Source organism: Berghia stephanieae, chromosome 5 (genome assembly GCF_034508935.2).
Source record: "Berghia stephanieae isolate SIO BIC M18660-M18661 chromosome 5, UCSD_Bste_1.3, whole genome shotgun sequence".
Taxonomy (NCBI): Eukaryota; Metazoa; Mollusca; class Gastropoda; order Nudibranchia; family Aeolidiidae; genus Berghia; species Berghia stephanieae.
Genome location: NC_088364.1, coordinates 63929580 through 63950499, shown reverse-complemented (window position 1 = coordinate 63950499; position 20920 = coordinate 63929580). Strand labels below are relative to the sequence as shown.

The following is a 20920-nucleotide window of genomic DNA, read 5'->3' as shown; positions in this document are numbered from 1 at the left end:
GTGAGCCTTAAAATTCAGACTCTTTCGATTACTGTTTCTATTTTTTTTTAATATAAAGGCATGCTATGTTGTACTATGTTCTGTATCGAGTTCTCATATTCAATATAGATTTATTCATATTATGGTATTCATTTATTTTCATTGTAAATACGATATTTATGAATTTTAATTTGGAATACGATCTGTTTCATCGTAATGAACATTCCATTCAGTAAAGGTAAAACAAGAAAATATGTAAATTGTGTAAATAGTCATTTAAATGGCGCTTTTTCAAGATTCCATTTCAATCTTTTGTTTACCCGCTGCATTAAGTAACACGAATTGTTTCCACTGCGTGTCGGAGAGAAAAAAAAAATACACACGACTGATTCAAGGGGCACAACCATTGAAATGGTAGTAGGGTTGATTAGTAAATAAAGAGTTCTCTCCCTTTAATACTTTGTTTTAATATATATATATATATATATATATATATATATATATATATATATATATATATATATATATATATATATATATATATATCAAGGATTACTATACTGAAAGGATTGACATGTGGAATATTCAGCCCCTGCAAGTGGGGGCCATTGGTTGGATAACGATTTCAAGCAAAACTACTCCTTTTCTGCCTTGGTGCAATTTCCTTGAATGCGCAATAATTGATTCTGTTCTTATAATTTCGGTACTTTATAAGAAATTGTTTAGTTGGCGACCATAAGTTTTAAATAATATTTCTTATATCTTGAATGATATGAAAATATATAAAAAGTAGTGAACTATCAACAATTTTACTGGAAAGTATGAACTATTTTTTATGACGCCCTCTTACAAATTGAGTGATTGGGTTTGTTTTCATTTTTTAAAATCGAAAGTACGAATCTGCTTTCAATTCCTTTTAATAACTTGATAGATCTATGGCTAATTTATCGAACCAGAATCTTTGAAAAGTGGTAAGTACCAATAATAATTGCGTAATAATTATTATTTAAGAAATGTTTAGAATTAGCATCTGGCTGTAGTTCCTGCAGACGATAGTTGTTGGACCCATTGTCGTGCTTGCTCTGTCGAGTCGCACAGATATGGTGATCAGACTCCGACATCCTGATTCGGATTTGTTTCTTATTTTATTATGGCTTGTGGTTTTATATTTATGTCTTTTTTTCTATATGGTTAACTGATAAATATTGACTTTATTGTATTAGACTAGTGTATAAGTCTAGAGGGCCCTTTGCTCGTCACGTCAACTTCACAACTTGAACAGTCCTTTCTACTACTAACAACAGTTGCTAGATTGATAGATAGTAGTCATTGCTATTGCTAGATAGCTAGACTAGAATAGTAAATGGGTCTGATATTACCATATATGATGGAACTTGGACTCTGAATATATAGTTATGCCCATTACATGGATCTGGTGTTGCTGATATGACTGTCAATCGTATGGGACTAGTACTCTGAATATATAGTTTTGCCTCATGGATCAAAATGATCTGAGATGTTACTGTTACAACAGTTACACTCACCCAACTCAATCACTCTAATTATCTCTATGACTATGGGAGGGAATTATGGATCCATTGACTGAAAGGATTGTACTAGTAGTCTGAATATATAGTTTTGTCTCAATGATCTGAGAAGTAACTCTATTAATTAACTCTTGACTACATGGAAGGGAACTATGGATCTGATTCTGATGCTACTCATTGACTGTAAGGAATGAACTATAGTATAGTAGTCAGATTTTTTATGAATGGCGCATGTTTTTCTAGTTTTTCTCAGATGTCCTTCTATCAAAAGTTGTAAAACTTTGTGTCAACCTCCGAATCAATTTCTATTAACTGAATAAACATTTTGGCCCGTATTATGATGCCATATCACAAAAAAAGATTTCTTCTTCACGACCTATAAAAATCTACTTTAAAACTCCTGTCATAAAATGAGAGATTTTACTCTGCTAAAAATGTAAACATTTTCGCACCACAAAGTAAGATGAATTCATCGTTTTTCAAAATAATCTTGTGACACGGTAGTTCCGGCTAGTGGTTATGAGTTCATATCATACTATTTTCCGAATAAAAGCAACACACATTAACTGTTATAAAGTAACAACTAATGTAGTTTGCATCCCATTTTGACTTTGTAATTTATGGCTTTTTATTTACATCACGTCACAATTACCGAAGACTGATATGAAGCTCTAGCTTTAACTCATTTGAACTAGTGATTAAATACTCAAAATTGTCAAATTAACAATGAATGTTTATATTTAACTTTGAAAAATTGTATCTATGCATGAACGTTTCACACAGCATTTTAAGTTTTCTTTTAAACCTATAAGCTCTTAAACAATAAGATATGATACGGAATCTCTATCGGTTCCCCTCTCGTAAGGCTGCGAAAAGAAGTCCACTTTTATCTATCGATAAGTCATTAATTAAAGAGGACAGCTATGGAATTGGAATTTCACTATCAACCCTCAGTTTTGCATGTTATTGTTGTTGAACACAAGCACATATTTGTGGAAACATTGTATCATAAATTGATGAATTTCTACTTTTGACTGGTCTACATTAAATTTATGTAATCCTCTTTGGCATAAAGAACAAGCTATTTCTCAAAGATTTGAAATCAAAATAATGTTGGAAGAGCGTAATGTTCACTTTCATTTGTATTCATCAATAACGTATATTGATTGTTATAAAATGTAAACATGTCTGTCGTTCCTTCATATTCGGATTCTGTACGAACATCATATAAGTTTCAATTAACCGAACATTCCATTTTAACAAATTCTTTCAAAATGGATAAGCGGAAAATCATATTTTTGAAACTATAATCATATTTAGATTCCAATACTTACTAGTTATCGATTTTAATATAGCTGTAATAAGCGAAATTCTTTCCTATTGTTTTAAAATTCGTGAAAAAATATATTTTACTAGGACAAAATGATCCAGAGGTTCATACAAATTTTTGCAGCTGTACATTGTGAACAGTTGATAAAAAAAGACAAAGGTGCGCCCCTTATTAAAAATCCGACTATTGTATCCCTTAGTAGATATTTTGGTATTCATCTTTTTCTTGGGATCATCCTCCGCAGATTACCTCCCTTTGTTGATATTTTACATCTCCTTTCCCCTTCATCTAATTGTTCACCATCATCTTCATCATCATTTTACATGTACATTCATTAATCAAGCTTCTAATGAAATCATCCTGAATCAATCACTATAAGGTCAGTTTTTAGAATATCTAACTACTCGTCCTTTCCGTTTCTTGGCTACTCCTATTCACTGCTGATAATAATAATCATTAAATATTTTTTGGACCCAGAATTCACAATCACTCTCTAAAAAGGTAGATCTTGCCATATAATAATGCCCCTGCTGTTATTTTGGTGTAAATTTTCTATATTTTTTGTTGGCCCCCACTAGCGTTGCCTGAAGATTCCATATGATTGTCCTTACAGTATAGTTGTCCTATATATGTGTGTGTGTGTGTGTGTGTGTGTGTGTGTGTGTGTGTGTATGTATGTATGTATGTATGTGTAGGGGACAACTCTTTATTTACTAATTGAGTTTACCATTATTTTAATGATTGTGCCCCTTATATAAGTTGTGTTTTCTTATGAGGAACATAATCAATGTAAAAATAATCTTAACACAATTTTATGACGGGTTATTGCAACTCCAAAATAATGTGGGGAGTGAACCTGGGACTCAGGGAAATGTGCACCATTGGGGATTGAACCTGGGACTCGGTTTTGCGGGTTTCGTAAAAAGAATTAGTGCTTTTTTACGAAACCCGCTGAAACCCGCCAAAACCCGGCGAAACCAGACAATATCCGGCAAAGTTATGGGAAGTAGACAACTGTGGGGAGTGAACCTGAGACTCAGGGAAGTGTACACCAGTCGGGAGTGAACCTGAGACTAAAGTTATCGGCGGGTTTCGTAAAAAAGCAATAATTACTTTTCTACCAAACCCGACGAAACACGATGAAATCTGACAATATCCGACAAAGCTATGGGAAGTAGGCAACAGTGGGGAGTGAACCTGAGACTATGGTTATCGGTGGGTTTCGCAAAAAAGCAATAATTACTTTTTTAACGAAACCCGCCGAAACCTGACAATATCCGACAAAGTTATGGAATTAGACAAAAATGGGGAGTAAACCTGGGACTCAGGGAGGTGTACACCAGTGGGGGGCGAACCTGGAACTATGGGAAGAGGATATCAGTGGAAAATGAACCTGGGACTATGGGAGATGGATACCATTGGGAATTGAAGTCGGACTATGGGAGTTGGGTACAAGAGGAGAATTAACCTCACACTATAGGAGGTGGGCGCCAGTGGGGAGTGAACGTGGGACTATGTACAAAAGGATATCAGTGGGAAATAAACCTGGGACTAAAGGGAGATGGATACCATTGGGAGTTGAAGCTGGATATGGGAGGTGGGTACCATAGGAGAATGAACCTGACACTATAGGAGGTGGGCACCGATAGAGATTGAACCTGGGACTCAGGGAAATGCACACCAGTGGGGAGTTAACCAGGGACTTTGTGAAATGGATACCTGTGGGAATCGAAGCCGAACTATAGGAGTTGGGTACCGCAGGAGAATAAACCTGACACTATAGGAGGTGGGCGCCATTGGGGATTGAACCTGGGACTCAGGGAAGGTTCATTCTCCTCTGCTACATAACACCCATAGTCCGGCTTCAACTCCCAATGGTATCCATCTCCCACAGTCCCAGGTCTATTTCCCACCGATATCCTTTATACATAGTCCCAGGTTCACTCCCTACTGGCGCCCACCTCCTATAATGTCAGTTTCATTCTCCTCTGGTACACAACTCCCATAGTCCGGCTTCAACTCTCAATGGTATCCATCTCCCTTTAGTCCCAGGTATATTTCCCACTGATATCCTTTTCACAAAGCCGCAGGTTCACTCCCCATTGGCGTCCAACTCCTAGAGTGTCAGGTTCACTTCCCACTGTTGCCTACTTCCCATAACTTTGTCGGATATTGTCAGGTTTCGTCGTGTTTCGTCGAGTTTCGTAGAAAAGTAATTATTGCTTTTTTACGAAACCCGCCGATAACTGTAGTCTCAGGTTCACTCCCCACAGTTTACTTCCCATAACTTTGCCGGATATTGTCGGGTTTCGGCGGGTTTCTTAAAAAAGCACTAATTGTTTTTTTACGAAACCCCTCGAAACCCAGTCCCAGGTTCCCTCCCTAATGGTGTACACTTCCCCGAGTCCCAGGTTCACTCCCCACTGCTACCTACTTCCCATAACTTTGTCGGGTTTCGTCGGGTTTCGGTGGGTTTCGTCGGGTTTCGGCGGGTTTCGTAAAAAAGACACACCGTTATGAGAACAAACATTACCCCATTCATCTCTGATTTCAATGAGTATTTCACCATAATATAATGAACGATAGTTTCTACTAAAAGGATCTCTTAAAGTATATACACTCGAGCACGGAAATCTCGAGCACGCAAATCTCGAAATCACGGAAATCTCAAACTCGGTACAATTCCCCGTTTTGATCTATTTTGTTAATATTGGCAAAACGAAAATCTCGAACACTTTCCGGGGCCAACATCGAAATGTCGAACACTTTCCCGGGCCAACATCGAAATCTCAAACACACTGGACTTTCCCGTTGAAATTTTTCGCGATTTTTATTTGTGTTGAACTTGAACGGAAACGAAAGATGCTATCGTTCTCTCCGTAGCGCTAAGTGTCAGCCTAGAAAGAGGTAGCTCTCCTCTTGCTAGGGTGTCAGTCTAGTTAGTGTGTTAGGCGTGCGTGTGTGGCACACACACACACACACATATATATATATATATATATATATATATATATATATATATATATATATATATATATATATATATATATATATATATATATATCATAGAATTAAACGAATGAGAATACGTACGAAGCCTAAAAAGTGTCCACCAATGAAAGCATTCAGCGCCATTTTGTTGTTGGCTGAGAATGTAGTAATTACCATTCATTCGGTATCTATGTCAACATAACGACACAAGAAAAACAACAAACAATATCAAAATCCACAATAAAATGTTTCAGAACTGTTGCGTATATTTATGGCACAACGAAGCTGTCAAAAAATGAAGTTAGAGAATGTGTGTAATCATGTATTATAATAACCTGTAATGTGTTTTCCAACCACCACATCATCTACTACTACAACCACCACCACAATATCATCACTAACACTACTACTACAACCACCAGCCCCACATCATTATCACTACCACTACTACTACACCACCACCAGCACATCATCATCACTACCACTACTACAATCACCACAACCACATCGTCATCACTACAACTACTACTGCAACCACCACCACCATATCATCATCATTACCACTACTACCACAACCACCACTACTACTACAACCACCACCACATCACTACCTCAACTACTACAACCACCACCACAATAGCATCACTACCACTACTACTACAACCACCACAACCACATCGTCATCACGACCACTACTACTACAACCACCACCATATCATTACCATTACCACTACTACTACAACCACCACTACCACCATATCATTACCATTACCACTACTACTGCAACCACCACTACCACCATATCATCACCATTACAACTACTACTACAACCACCACAACCACATCATCATCACTACCACTACTACTACAACCACCACCACATCATCATCACTACCACTACTACTACAACCACCACCACATCATCATCACTACCACTACTACTACTGCAACCACCACCACCATATCATCATCATTGAAATATATATTTTTTTAAATTGAGCTTTATATAGTGCAATATCTACTAAATGTGCTCAAAGCGCTTTACAAGGGGTCCCTGGTCAACGTTTAACATGTAGGACGGGGCATGACGCCTGTTAGGTGATATTACAATTTTTTGGACAGAGACAACACTGTTAACGGCCATGTACTCATTTTACACCTGAGTACGGTGAAAGAATGTGAGTAAAGAGCCTTTTCCAAGGACTCAACTATGCGCCGAGCGCGAGGCTCGAACCCAGGACCTTCCGATCCGGAAGCGAGTGTCATACTACTAGACCACATAGCCGCATCATTACCACTACTACTACAAACACCACCACCACATCATCATCACGACCACTACTACTACAACCACCACCACCACCATATCATTACCATTACCACTACTACTACAACCACCACCACATCATCATCACTACCACTACTACTACAACTACAATCATCACCACCACCACATCATCATCACTATTACTACTACAACTACAACCACCACCAACACCACATCACCTCACTAACACTCAGTACTACAATCACTACCATTAGGTTTTGGAGCTTTACTTCATTTGAAATAAGGAAACTTCGGAATTGTATTTGGCATTGTGTTTATATATCATAATAAAATTCTAATCAGTTATCTATTTAGAACTAAATACTATACAATATGTATGCCAAATACCACCCCAATTCCCCTTTCTTGTGTGCGGGAATTCCTCTTTCGGCATTGAAATTGAGTGTGAGAGAGTCATCACTACACACATAAACAACAGAAACAATTTAAAAACAAGACTATGACATGCAACCACTCACACACGAGGCTATACTATTTAATCCTTTTCTCTATATAGAATAGGACAAGACAAACAATAGCTTGACTCTCGCTACACTTCGCATTGATGTTTGTCGGCTCACGAGTTCAACTCTCGGTCGACCTGTCAATATTCCTTTTTGCCTCGGACGTAATCATTAATAGAATGTTGTGTGGTTTTGACCGTGAAGAAAACCTTAAGAAGTCACATTTATATCATTTTAGAGAGATCGTTTTGAATAATTTTGAGTTAAACGAGCGAGCAGCAACTTGTTTTCATGAACGGCCGATCAGCGCTTGTTTACTATAGTAACGCGATTCCCAGCCAACATCAAAATGGCGGATATTTTTCTCATCGAGGCCGCTGGTTGGTTAGCCAATAAGAGCACCGTACGGTTTCCATTGGGTAAATTCCTTGATATATATATATATAACATCTGGGCAGATTGGTGTAGAACAAATAAATTAATGATTTCAAACACCTGGTTTCAACAACACCAAGAAGAACCTGGACATGGCAATCACCAGGGACAGAGCAAGGAACCAGATAGACTTTATAGCAGTATCATCAAGATTCAGAAATGGCATATTAAATTGCAAAACCTATCCAGGCGCCGATGTAGACAGTGACCATGTCCCAGTTGTTTGTACAGTAAGGATAAAGTTTAAAGCTATTCAGAGAACAGCTGGTAGAATAAAGAGGGATTACAGGTTATGCAAAGACAATGGCATACAAACAAAAATGAGAGAAGAATTTGAAAATGCACTCATGATACAAAGCCAAAGTGAACCTGATAACGAAAAATGTGAAAAACAATTTGATATATTCCAAAAGTGTGTCAAAGCAACTGCAGAAAAGCATTTACCAATAGCTCAAATAAACAGCAAAAAGGAATGGATGACAAATGAAATTCTAAACCTATTTGAAGAAAGACGAAAATGCAACAGAGGGTCTGCAGAATACCAAACATTGAACAACCACATTAAATCCAAATGCATCGAGGCACACGAGAACTATCTAGACTGGAAATGCTGCGAAATCGAAAGAGAATACAAACCCAACCCCAACAAGCTCACCAAAGAATAAAAGAACTATCAGGGAAAAGGAAAAGCAAAGCAGCAGGAAGTTGTATCCAAAACAAACAAGGGGAACTGCTATTTGAAGAACAACATATAGAAAGCCGATGGTAGAATACATAGGCGAACTGTACAATGATCCAAATAGAAATGAACCACCACTGAAATTCAAAGAACCATTAAGCGGACCAAACATCACCAAAAGTGAAATTGAACATGCCATGGAACGAATGAGGGATGGTAAAGCAACAGGCCCTGATGAAATATCTGTAGAGGTATTAAAAAGCCTAGGAGATCTAGCAATTGATGAACTTCACATATTATTCAACAATATATACAATACTGGGAAAATTCCAGAAGATCTCTGTAACTCTATTTTCATAGCAATACCAAAGAAAGCAGGTGCAGTCAGATGCGAAAATTTTAGAACTATAAGTTTAATAAGCCACATCAACAAAATACTGTTGCGTATAATTATCAACAGGCTAAGGAATAAGATTAACCCCGAAATAGCAGAAGAACAATATGGATTCCAACCTGACAGAGGGACAAGGAACGCAATATACCTCCTCCGTGTTTTAAGTGAAAGAGCTATACAGGTTCAGACCCCACTATACCTCTGTTTTGTCGACTACAAAAAAGCTTTTGATAGAGTACGCCACGAAGAAATACTAAAACAACTGCACTCCATTGGCGCTGATGAGAAAGACCTCAGACTCATGCAAACATTATACTACACCCAGCAGGCATCTATCAAAATCGGAAACTCTACAGGAAATTCCATTCCTATTAAGAAAGGAGTCCGTCAAGGGTGTGTTGCCTCACCAGATCTGTTTAATCTATACCAAGAAACAATCATGAGGGGCATAAATAATATGGAGGGAATAAAAGTAGGAGGTCACAACATAAATAATATAAGATACGCAGACGATACGGTACTCATTGCAACATCAGAAATCCAACTTCAAAAGATTGTTGACAAAGTGGTAGTAGATAGTGAAGCCAAGGGAATGGAAGTGAATATCACCAAAACGGAATGCATGGTAATACAGAAAAACCCAGAAAACAACAACACCTGCAATATAACGATTCACGGCGAGCAACTTACCAACGTAGAAAGTTTTAAATACCTAGGTTCAATAGTGACAACAGATGGAAGATGTAACCGAGACATACGAGCAAGAATAACTCAAGCCAAACAGGCCTTCATGGACATGGGAAACATTTTGAAAAACAAACAGATGTCGTTCGGGATTAGATTCCGAGTCTTGAAGTGCTACGTGTGGCCAATCTTGTTATACGGATGCGAAAGCTGGACTACAAATGCAGAAACACAAAAGAACATTGAAGCTTTTGAAATGTGGTGCTTGAGAAGGATGCAGAGAATATCGTATACTGCACACAAAACGAACGAAGAAGTGCTAAAACAAACATACCAACAAAGGAAACTAATGCCCTTAATAGTGGATCGACAACTATCCTTTTTCGGACACATAGTAAGGAAAGATAAGAATGAATACCTGGCAAGTTGTGGAAAAATACCTGGTAAACGCGCCCGGGGGAGACAAAGAAAAACACTCATAGACCAACTGAAGGGCTTCACCAACCTAACAATCCAAGAGCTGATTGAAAAAGCAAGAGACAGGAAAGAAAGGAGAGAGATAATTCATGCAGTATCCGAAGCCTGGACCAGGCATGGAACCTAGAAGAAGAAGATATATATATGTGTGTGTGTGTGTGTGTGTGAGAGTGTGGTGGTGTGTGTGTGTGTACATGCTGAACTAAGGGGGGATCGCATAGCATGTTTGACCAGCGTCTTACGCACACCACCCATCACTCAATCGGGAGACTAGCCGGGCAGTGATTGCGAAGTCCTAGCTGTTACCTTTTAAAATTATACAAACAATTTGGGGCGAGGTAGGTGGGACGAGATCATTATCATTTATTACATAGATGGCACTGTGTGAAAGCAATCCCCTCTCTCTTTAGTTTACTTTTCTCTGTGAAAAGCAGCCTTCCAGCGCTGAAGACATTACACATGTGGAAGACTTACAATCACTGATTTCGTTAAGATTTCTTTTTTAACGGTGGGCTGGGTCGATAAAGTTGTTTACATGTTATTGTGAAATTTGGATGTGTTGAACGGTGGGTTGGGCCGATAAAATTGTTTACATAATAATGTGAAACTTGCGTGTGCTGGCGCTGATACAACCTAAATGTGTTGCATGCGCCGTAAAACCCTTAAAAACAACAACTTGCGTGGGCCTGGCGTACACTGGGGAAAAACACGTTTATTGTTTTTTTATTTTGCCTTGTTCAATCCAAATACAGATAAATCAAAACAACAACACCCAAAGTGAGTAATGATAGTGATTTTAGATATGTACCGGATTCGTAGGTAATGACGTCACGTGCTGAGTGTGTAATCCACAATGCGATAAGATGGCTTTGTCTTTTTATTAAGCACACGCAGTGGGAATTGTTATTCCATTTCTGGAATTGAACAAGACAAGACGCAATAAACGCAACGCCAGTGAAAACTCTCTTCGTAATTTTGTAAAAGATGACCAATAAAAGGAAATTGAATTGTCTCACGCTCGACTATTCACAGAGTTCACAATAACGTTACCATTATAATATGACTTTTATCAAGACCACCCACATTTACCTCCCTCATATCCTTTGTAAAATACTCAACACGGAAAACTTGAAAACACGGAAATCTCAAACAAATAGGCCCGGTCCCGACTTTTTCGAGATTTCCGTGCTCGAGCGTATTTCTATTTTTAATAAAAGATCTTCTCGATTGCATCAAAATAGATAACGGCAGACTTTGGATCTAAAAGAATTGCCTTTTCTTTTAACCAGTCAAATTCCGTACTCTGGAAAAACTCATATTTGAATATTTGGTCAGAAAACTGGTCCTTTGCAAAGTCCCAGGTTTAAGAGTGTTTACCAAGATGAGGGTAACTTTAATCGACCGATATTTGAACGATGAGTTTTTTTTGCCATATTATTTCTAAATGCAAGTATTCAAGATTTCGATCGGTAACTTGTGGAATTTTCATAATTCTTTCCGTTAATATTTTAAATTTGATTTTTTTTTTCTCCCTAGCTCTTTACTATTGTTATTTTAAAATCCTGTTTACTTCTTTTTCTCACAGACTTCTGCTGGCGGGCCCGACAAAGATCGTCATGGAATATTAGAGAAAGTGACATGATCTGACGAGAGATGGGGAGGCTGTTATGTAGAAGAATTGTAGATACAAATACAGTCGTGCAATGATAGAATATACTTCGTGCTTTTTGGCCAGGAATCTTTTAATTTGATTAAGGGGCGGTTTCTGTACTTTCGAAAAAAAATAATTATATATCTACCTATTTTGGGCGGTTTTAATCGCTCTGTATCGTCAATATAGGTTCAAAAACAACATTTTGGTGAAAAATATAAATTATCTGTCAAGATACCCATTTTGCGACCTGATTTGGGGGTCTGGCTTAAATGAATATAACAATCTTGTGGCAAATGTTCCACAAAATAACTAATGAAGGAGTAGAAGACCTGCATATATGTACACGTCGTTTTAAGTCAATGACACAATTTTCGCCATAAGCGTTATTTCATGCATATGAAGCTTGACCGGTTTCTTCCTAATGCAGACCATGCGTGGAGCGTTATGATAAAAGTGTAAACCCGAGGCCGCTTTGAAAAACCTGATTTAAGACTTTTTGAGTAGTTGTTCTGATTCATTGATTAAAGGATGTTTTGATCAAAATGAAAAAAGGCGTTTTGTCATTGTACGACAGAATAGGTCGTTTTAAAAAATATTAATTTGGCAAACGGTGATGTTAACCTTTTAGTTGTGTCCATGGGAAAACAAATTAATTCCGACATAAGACACTTATAATAAACAAATTTGTAAAAACAAATGGCTTTTGAAAAGGAGAAAAGAAATGAAAAACTGGATTTGGTCATAATTGTTTATTTAGTTAAGTTTGAATCAACGTCATGTTTCGCCGTAATCATTCTAAGAATATATCAGGTGATTGAAAAGTAACTCCTTATTTTTATAAAGCTGTAAACTATTTCTGAACTATAATCCATACAATAATTAAAAAGCTGGTTTTCCAAAACTTGTTTAGCCGATTTTTTTTTCTACTTTTTTTAGATTTTCCATCCATGAGATAATTGAAATGTAAATTTTATTTTAAACATCAATTGGCATACGAATTCCCTAGATTTGTGTGAATTTGAAGTTTAAATATGATAAAATAATTTTAGGGGAAATAATCCTCAATATTTCAAAATGGGGGAAAACGGAGTTAGGGAGTTTTGGAAAACCACTCATCAAGTAGTGCTTATGAGAAGAAAGTGCACAGCTTCTCAGGCCAACACGGCACTAGCTTGCGACACCGGACCAGCATTAGACACCAGCTTCTCATGCCTACACGGGAAATAGCATTAGACACCAGCTTCTCAGGCCTACACGGGAACCAGCATTAGACACCAGCTTCCCAGGCCTACACGGGAACCAGCATTAGACACCAGCTTCCCAGGCCTACACGGGAACCAGCATTAGACACCAGCTTCCCAGGCCTACACGGGAACCAGCATTAGACACCAGCTTCTCAGGCCTACACGGGAACCAGCATTAGACACCAGCTTCTCAGGCCTACACGGGAAATAGCATTCAACACGAGCTTCACAGGTCTACACGGGAACCGCATCAACTGATTTCAAAACAAATTGAGTTCCGCTTCTTCGAGTATCAGATCACCGATCCTATGGTGATGAGTTTTTCATGACAATTTCTGATCGTCTTAGCATCGGCTTCAGCATGTCTTTCTTTAATGGTTCTTCGCCATCGCTGGACTTGAACAACGAATCTCCAAACTTTGTAACATTCCGCTAACTGGGCACGTTCTTGTAGCGTAGGGTAGTGACGTCTAGCTATTTTGTAGGGCTTTGAAATTTCAAACTCACAGTGCATAGATTTAATTGTCATCTACCAAGCAACACACATACAAACATATCATAAACAAATCTGAAGAGATAACAAGAACATATATTGAATTTCGCCGCCACCAAGGCACCTACTCAAAAATATTAGGGAAAATGTTACATTTGAATAAATATAATTATTTTAACACAGCGAGTTACTTTTCAATCACCCTAGATAGAAAAGGAAATACATTTTTTGATTGATTCTAAAGTCACAATTGATAATAATTATTCCTATTTTTATTTCTTTCTGTTCCGGTTGGTTTGAATACATTTTATTAAGAATAAAATAAACAATACAAATAAAGACACTTGTTTAAAATATATTTCTTTACATTTCTATTAATCTGTTGCTTTTTTAATTTTTTATTTTGCAGTTGTATCGACGCATGAAAATAACATTTGAACATAGATATATGATCCATCTTTTCGAAATCGCATAATCAAGCAAGAAATAAGACGAATACTGAACACATTGTAAACATTAAAAATCTGTATTCCCATCTTAAGTCAAAACATGATAAGATAGATTGTTCCCTTCCCATTTTGGTTACAAATTTCATGATACTTTATTTATCTATCTATCTTCCTATCTATATCCATATATATATATATATTATTGATGGATAAGCTGTAGTTCTGACAGTGCTCAATAAATTCACAATTCAGAGCATTATAAAACGAGTAAAATCAACTTGCATTTCGTATACATTATGTATATATAATATAATATATATATTATATATATATATATATATATATATATATATATATATATATATGTGTGTGTGTGATATATATATATATATATATATATATATATATATATATGTGTGTGTGTGTGTGTGTATATATATATATATAATATATATATATATATATATATATATATATATATATATCGCAGAAATGAGTATTTTAGCCGGTTAACAAGCCTTAATCTAGCAAACGGTGCATTTAAAAATTTGTCCAGAAAGGTCGTTCTTCAAATATCGATTGATTTAAATAGCCCTCCTCTTGGCAATAACTCTTAAGCCTGGGAGTTCGCACAGTTTGAGAGTTTCTGTCAAGAGAACTTTCAGTTAAATCTTCGATCGATATTAGAAGGACACGTTTTCTGGCCAAAATATTAAACACATGGTACGGCAGTTAACTTGTTAATTCTCAACACCACTAATGTTGTTTAAGTTTGGCTTTCTTTACATGTCATTGTTGAGCATTCGGATATTTATCATAATATTTGGTGTTGGCAAAAACCTTTACTTTGATTGATTTCTCAGAAAAGCCGTACTCTTGAAAAACACATATTTTTAAAATATGGTCAGAAAACTCGCCCTTCAAATTTCAATCGATTTAAACGACCTTCGTCTTCGCAAAAACTTTCAAACAGGGGACTTGGCCAAGTCAAATGACCCTCGTCTTAACAAAAACCTTCAAAACTGGGACTTCGCGAAGTCCCAGGTTTTAAAGTTATTGCTAAGACAAGGGTAATTTAAATCGATCGATGTTTGAAGGACGAGTTTTCTGGCCAACTTTCTTAATGTGTGTTATTCTATAGCACGGCAGAGAAGTCCTTTTAAATTCATAATCTCTTTCAATTTAGGATAATTAAACATTACGAAAGTTAGTTTTGCCTTGTGTTTATGTATGCTTGTGTACGCGTGCGCAGGTGTAAGCATGCATGTGTGTTTGTCTGTGTGTCATATAATCCTATCATCATTTATTAATCTTTAATATTCCTTGTGGAACATAGCGCTTCAACAGTACATCCCCACCGTATTCTGTTCTGTGTCTTCTTCAACTTTCTCCTGGACATTCCAACCAAATTCACCGCTCCTTAACAAGACATTCTCCGTGTTTTCTTTACATGTTTCCTCCATATCATCCTATTGTTTATATTAAAACTTGAGGGTCATTAATCTTTATCAACTGTGTGGGGTTCCTGACTTCCCACAGTGGACAGGGAGACGCTTACTGTGTCTTCTATCCCTCTATATCTGTTATCCAACATGTTCTTTTGTCTTTGTCTTGGAGTGTGATTTCTTGGTTTTGTCCTGACCCTTGCAGGATACCCTACTTGGGAGGGAAACAGTTAAATGTATAGTCAGAGTTTTGGGAGATGATTTCCTTTTCTTGTAAATCATCTCTCTGTTATGCACTGTATTATCCTTGTTTTACCTATTATTTGTAAACATTTGAGTGTGTTCCTCTTAGTTGGGACCTGTGCTTGTGTCAGGATGAGACATTTAGGTGATCTCAATCCAAGTACACTAACTGTGTGCTCTTGGAATCTACATTTATTTCCTTTTTGACCTAATTCCCCTTTGTCTTCCTTTTTTTTCATGGGTACTTTAATTATAATTCTAGAACGTTCTAGTATCCCATTTTCTTCCATTTTACTGGCGCTGATATGACATAAATGTGTTGAAAGCGGAGTAAAATCATTAAAAACAAAACAAAATCTGTTTCTATCTGTATTGCAATTTTCGGTCCTTTGTAAATTATGAAAAGTGAAGAATAAAGAATTAAAAAGTATAACGAAAGTCCCAATTTAACATGGCTTACGACGTATCTAGCGCCCCCCCCCCCCTCCAAAAAATATATATTTACAGTAAATAGTAAAGTAATAGTAAAATATAACCAACAAAAATTTAGAAGGATCGAATATTGAATAGAAAAAAATAGCTTTCTTTCGAATCTATTTTTAGTATGAGACTGCATGCGTGTAAATTAAATGAAGGTGGAGGTTCGTTTTGATGGTATGCGTTTGAGTTCTGGTTATACACCACTTCTGTTCCTCTCCATAACAATAGTAACCTACATACAAAGCTAACGATTTACCTTTTGACTTTAAACGTATAGAAGGAACGAATTTGACGTCACTCAGCTCTTTGTTCTTGTTTTTAATAATCCATTTTTATAATTCTACTTCTCTCAAAATTCGATTATTCAGACTATAGAGGTTCAAGGTTATACATTGTTTTGTGTGTAGATACGGTAAATCCGGATGGCGGAGGTTCTAAGTATTTTCGCTAAACTTATAGCATTAATTGTATGTGATGGGTAATTTCTACATAAATTCATGTTTATTGTAAAATCATATCATCACCATCATATTATATCGTTCACTCGGAAAAACAAATGCTTGCTTTCTATAAATCTTCCGTTTTGTTTTATTTCGTTCAATAAAAACGGTACATTTTATTTAAACATTACAACTTGTCAGCTTGTTTGTTGTTTGTTTAAAGGGAGTGTTCGTATGCTTGTTTTGTTTGCCTGTGTCTATTAGTGTGTTCTTGTGTGCTGTTTATTTTTATTTATTTATTTTTTTTTTTTTGTTTTTTGTTTTTTGTTTTCATGGTTCTTTTGATTTGTTTTAGTTGGGGGGGGGGGGAATATATTTTCTACTTTCTTTATTTTGTGTTTGATTTTGGTTTGTTAATATGTTTGAGTTTAGTTGTTTTGTATTTCGAGGATGTTTGCTTTTTTTTCGTTTTTTCTGTTCTTGTTTTACTTTTTTTTTTTTTTAATGTTTTTTCTTAATGGAAGTGAAAAATGGGGGAATAGGCATTGGTGAGAAGGAGATTGAGTTCACAGGAAAACGTGAGTCTAGAAAAAAAACCTAGAGCATTTATATAGCGTAATATCCACTAAACGCGCTCAATTCGTTTCACAAGGGGTCCCTGTCCAACAGCAACACGTAACATATAGAACGAGACATGACGCCTGCTAGGCGATATTACATTTTTTTTCCGACAGTGACGACGTTGTTAACGGTCAGGTACTCATTTTACATCTGAGGACGGTGAGAGAATGTGAGTAAAGAGCCTTTTCCAAGGATTCAACTATGCGCCGAACGAGGCTCGAACCCGGGATCTTCTGATCCGAAATCGAGTGTCATACCACCAGACCACATAGCCCCCACATAGTCTGAATATGAATAAGCATTCAGTTATACCAAGTAAAAGGTTAATTTTCTGTGATATTAAAGTAGCGTGAATGACGGGTAATCAATGGTTCTGCGGTTTAAACCCCATGCGAGGTAGGCGCTGTTTTAAAGTTTTTATTTCTGATTTTACGTTTCATGGTTGTGCTTTATTTTATTTTGTCTATTTTTGTCATTGCTGTTTTTTTTTTCATGGATTTTTATTCAAATTTTGGTTTGACTTTGATTTTACTCCTTTTTGTTTGGGAGGGAAGGGGGTAGGGGAGGGGTGGGGGGGGGGGGGGGGGCAAGTCAGAGTACTAACAAACACGTAATACATAAATAGTCAATGACTCCAGCAGAAAATTTCGAGTGGAGGTCACGTATAAATTGACTGAAATTTTAATACATAAGAATTCCCGCTCCCGTCGTTGATTTTTGTGCGACTGTGTTCTAGTTGTTTCGAGACCCGCTCTAAGTGGAAAAGCGGCGCATCGCTGAGTCCTTTTAAAAGGCTCTCAAATGACTCGATGTAAAATGAGTAGGTACATGGCCGTTAATAGCGTTGTCTCAGTCCTCAAAAAATATTTAAAGTCGCATCGCCCTAGCTCAAGTTGCGGCGCTGCACTGCGGCTGACGCCTGGGCTAATCTAGTCTTCCCTTGGAATAGACCCTTGAGACAAATTTCATATACCTATGATGTTCGCATGGGTGTACGATCCGATAGTGATGTCGTTTCTTCTTCTCTTTACTAGCCTATCCTGCTTCTTTGGTTTGTGATTGTATATTTGACAGGGGATATTTTTTTTTTCTGTAAATCTTCTGCCTGTTTGTTCTTGGTTATTTATAATTTAGCTTATGATATCTTTAGGTTATGATTTTGATTTACATTTGTACTATTTTTGTTAGATTGCTTGTTTTTTTGTTTCAGCGGTCTCTCATATAACCTCAATTGTGTTGGAAGAGACCTAAAGCAACAAACAAACAAAAAAAACAAATTTCCCATGTGGGATGAATGAAGGAGATTATATTTTTATTTATTTTTGTTTAATTTATTAATGATGTAGCATTTGCGTGGTTATCAGTCCATAATAGGGTTCAACAGTCATGACGTCACTTCCCTCGTATTGACGCATTGTAACTGGTTCTACACTATCGGAACACTGGTCGACGCCATTATCTCCATCACCTCCATTATGAAATACTTCTCCGACGAGCATAAAGGAGTATCTAGAGAACAACATTATAAATCTGATCATGTTTCGATTTTTATACATTCTCATTCTCATCACATGACATGTGAAAAAGTTCTAGCCAGCATGAAGAGTAAAGCGCCGATTTTCTTTGTTTAGAACCAAGCTGCTGGTTGCTGGGCGGAAGTGACATCAGACTATTGAATCATATTCCTAATTATGTCGTGTAGTAAATTACAAAGAAGGTTATCAATCAAAACGAAAGAATAACGATGGTATAATTATCATCATTGTTATGTCTTCCCTCTTCATGATAACGGTAAGATCGAAAGTCGTGTTGAAGTCAAATCAAAGACTTTAATGAAGAAATGACGAATTCCAGACAGGGTTCTAAATTGAAAAGATTAAGTGGTTCATCCAAAAGACTTGACGCATTCAAGAATGATTTGACGTTATGAGAAGGAAATGAATTGATAAATCTGGTAAATTTAATTTACACCAACAATGATAATGATGAAAAAAGATGATGATGATGATGATGATGATGATGATGATGATGATGATAATGATAATGATGATGATGATGATGATGATGATGATGATGATGATGATGATGATGGTGATGATGATGATGAATGATGATGATGATGATGATGATGATGATGATGATGATGATGATGATGATGATGATGAAGATGATGATGATGATGATGATGTTATTATTGTTAGAATTTCTTTTCTGTTAAAACTTTTTATATTATTTCTTGCAGACATGTTTATTTTAAAACTGAGGGCAGAGTATCAGGAATGGAACTTCATTGTATCTATTGTCAGGTTGATGTAAAATGGAAAGGAAATCGTTCAGTTATGGTTTAAGTTCAAGTTCAAGACCATAAGATGCCATAGGAACACTGTGCCAATCAACGCAAATCTTCTGGGTGGGGTTCCTGACCTCCCATAGTGGGCAGGGGGGGGGGGGTACATACTGTGTCTTCTATCCCCTTATAACTGTTTTCCAACATGCTTTCTGCCTTTGTCTTGGAATGAGATTACTTGGTTTTATCCTGGCCCTGGCCGGAGTCCTAGCTCGGAGAGAAACAGTCAAATGCATAGTTATTGTTTTGGGAGATGATGCTTTTTTCAGTGTGAATCATCTCTCTGTTATGTATAATTATAATTGTTTCAATGTATAATGTAAGCATTTGAGTGTGTTCCTCTTTGTTGGATTTTGTGCTTGTGTCCGGATGAGACTTATAGGTGATCTCAAACTAAGTACATTGGTGGTATGCTCTTGGAATCTACATCTGATCCCTATTTGTTCCTAGTTCCCCTACGTCTTACTTTTTCTTGGGTGCTTTAATTGTAATTCTATAACTTTTTACTATCCCATTTTCTTCCTTTTTACTGGCGCTGATATAACCTAAATGTGCTGGAAGCGCCGTAAAACCCTTAAAAACAAAACAAAAACAAAAACGCAAATCTTATACACAAAAATGATACCTATCACACCAAACTAATTCTGTCAAAAACTCTAACCATTCTATCCTCCCGGTATTTTGTATATGTGGACAACACGTTGAAATGATATTTTGTCTCTGATATTTATTATGTCATATGGTAGTTTGTTCCATTCACGTATGTTTGATGTTAGACAGGTTAATCAATCGACCAATCAATCAATCAATCAATCAATCAAAATTACCATCTTTCAAAATGAGAATCCGAGATGAATTAGTTTAAAACATGTCAATGACTGACTGTCTTTGGATCATAACCAAGACAACAAATTTATTTCAGAAAGTCAAATTTCATGGAAACACGTCCTTCGGAGCCGTAAGTTCCATAAAGCTGGAGTTTATCTCGCTTTCTATAGCGTAAAACGGACAATAACTATTGCTTGTTACCTTTGGATAAGACGCTAGTCTTTCACAACGTACTTTCCACCAGGTCAAACAGACCCAGTTTCAAATTTACTGTTGGGTGAACATGGGGGCTTGAATATTGACTTAAATCCTTTGTAAACGATGTCATCCGTCTTAACAGCTTCAGCCGTTTCTATATATCTCGTGGTG

At 36.7% G+C, this 20920-nt stretch overlaps 1 protein-coding gene across 2 annotated transcripts in view; it reads left to right on the top strand.

The window, feature by feature from the left end:
• LOC144973389 (aquaporin-8-like) overlaps positions 1 to 14054 on the top strand; it is a 49822-nt gene extending 35768 nt beyond the window's left edge. For both annotated transcript variants that reach the window (XM_078915751.1, XM_078915750.1), the window contains one exon: positions 11893 to 14054. In XM_078915751.1, coding sequence (XP_078771877.1) covers positions 11893 to 11935 — 43 coding nt within the window. In that variant the 3' untranslated portion in view covers positions 11936 to 14054. The remainder of the gene's footprint in view (positions 1 to 11892) is intronic.
• The last annotated feature ends 6866 nt before the right edge of the window (positions 14055 to 20920 follow it).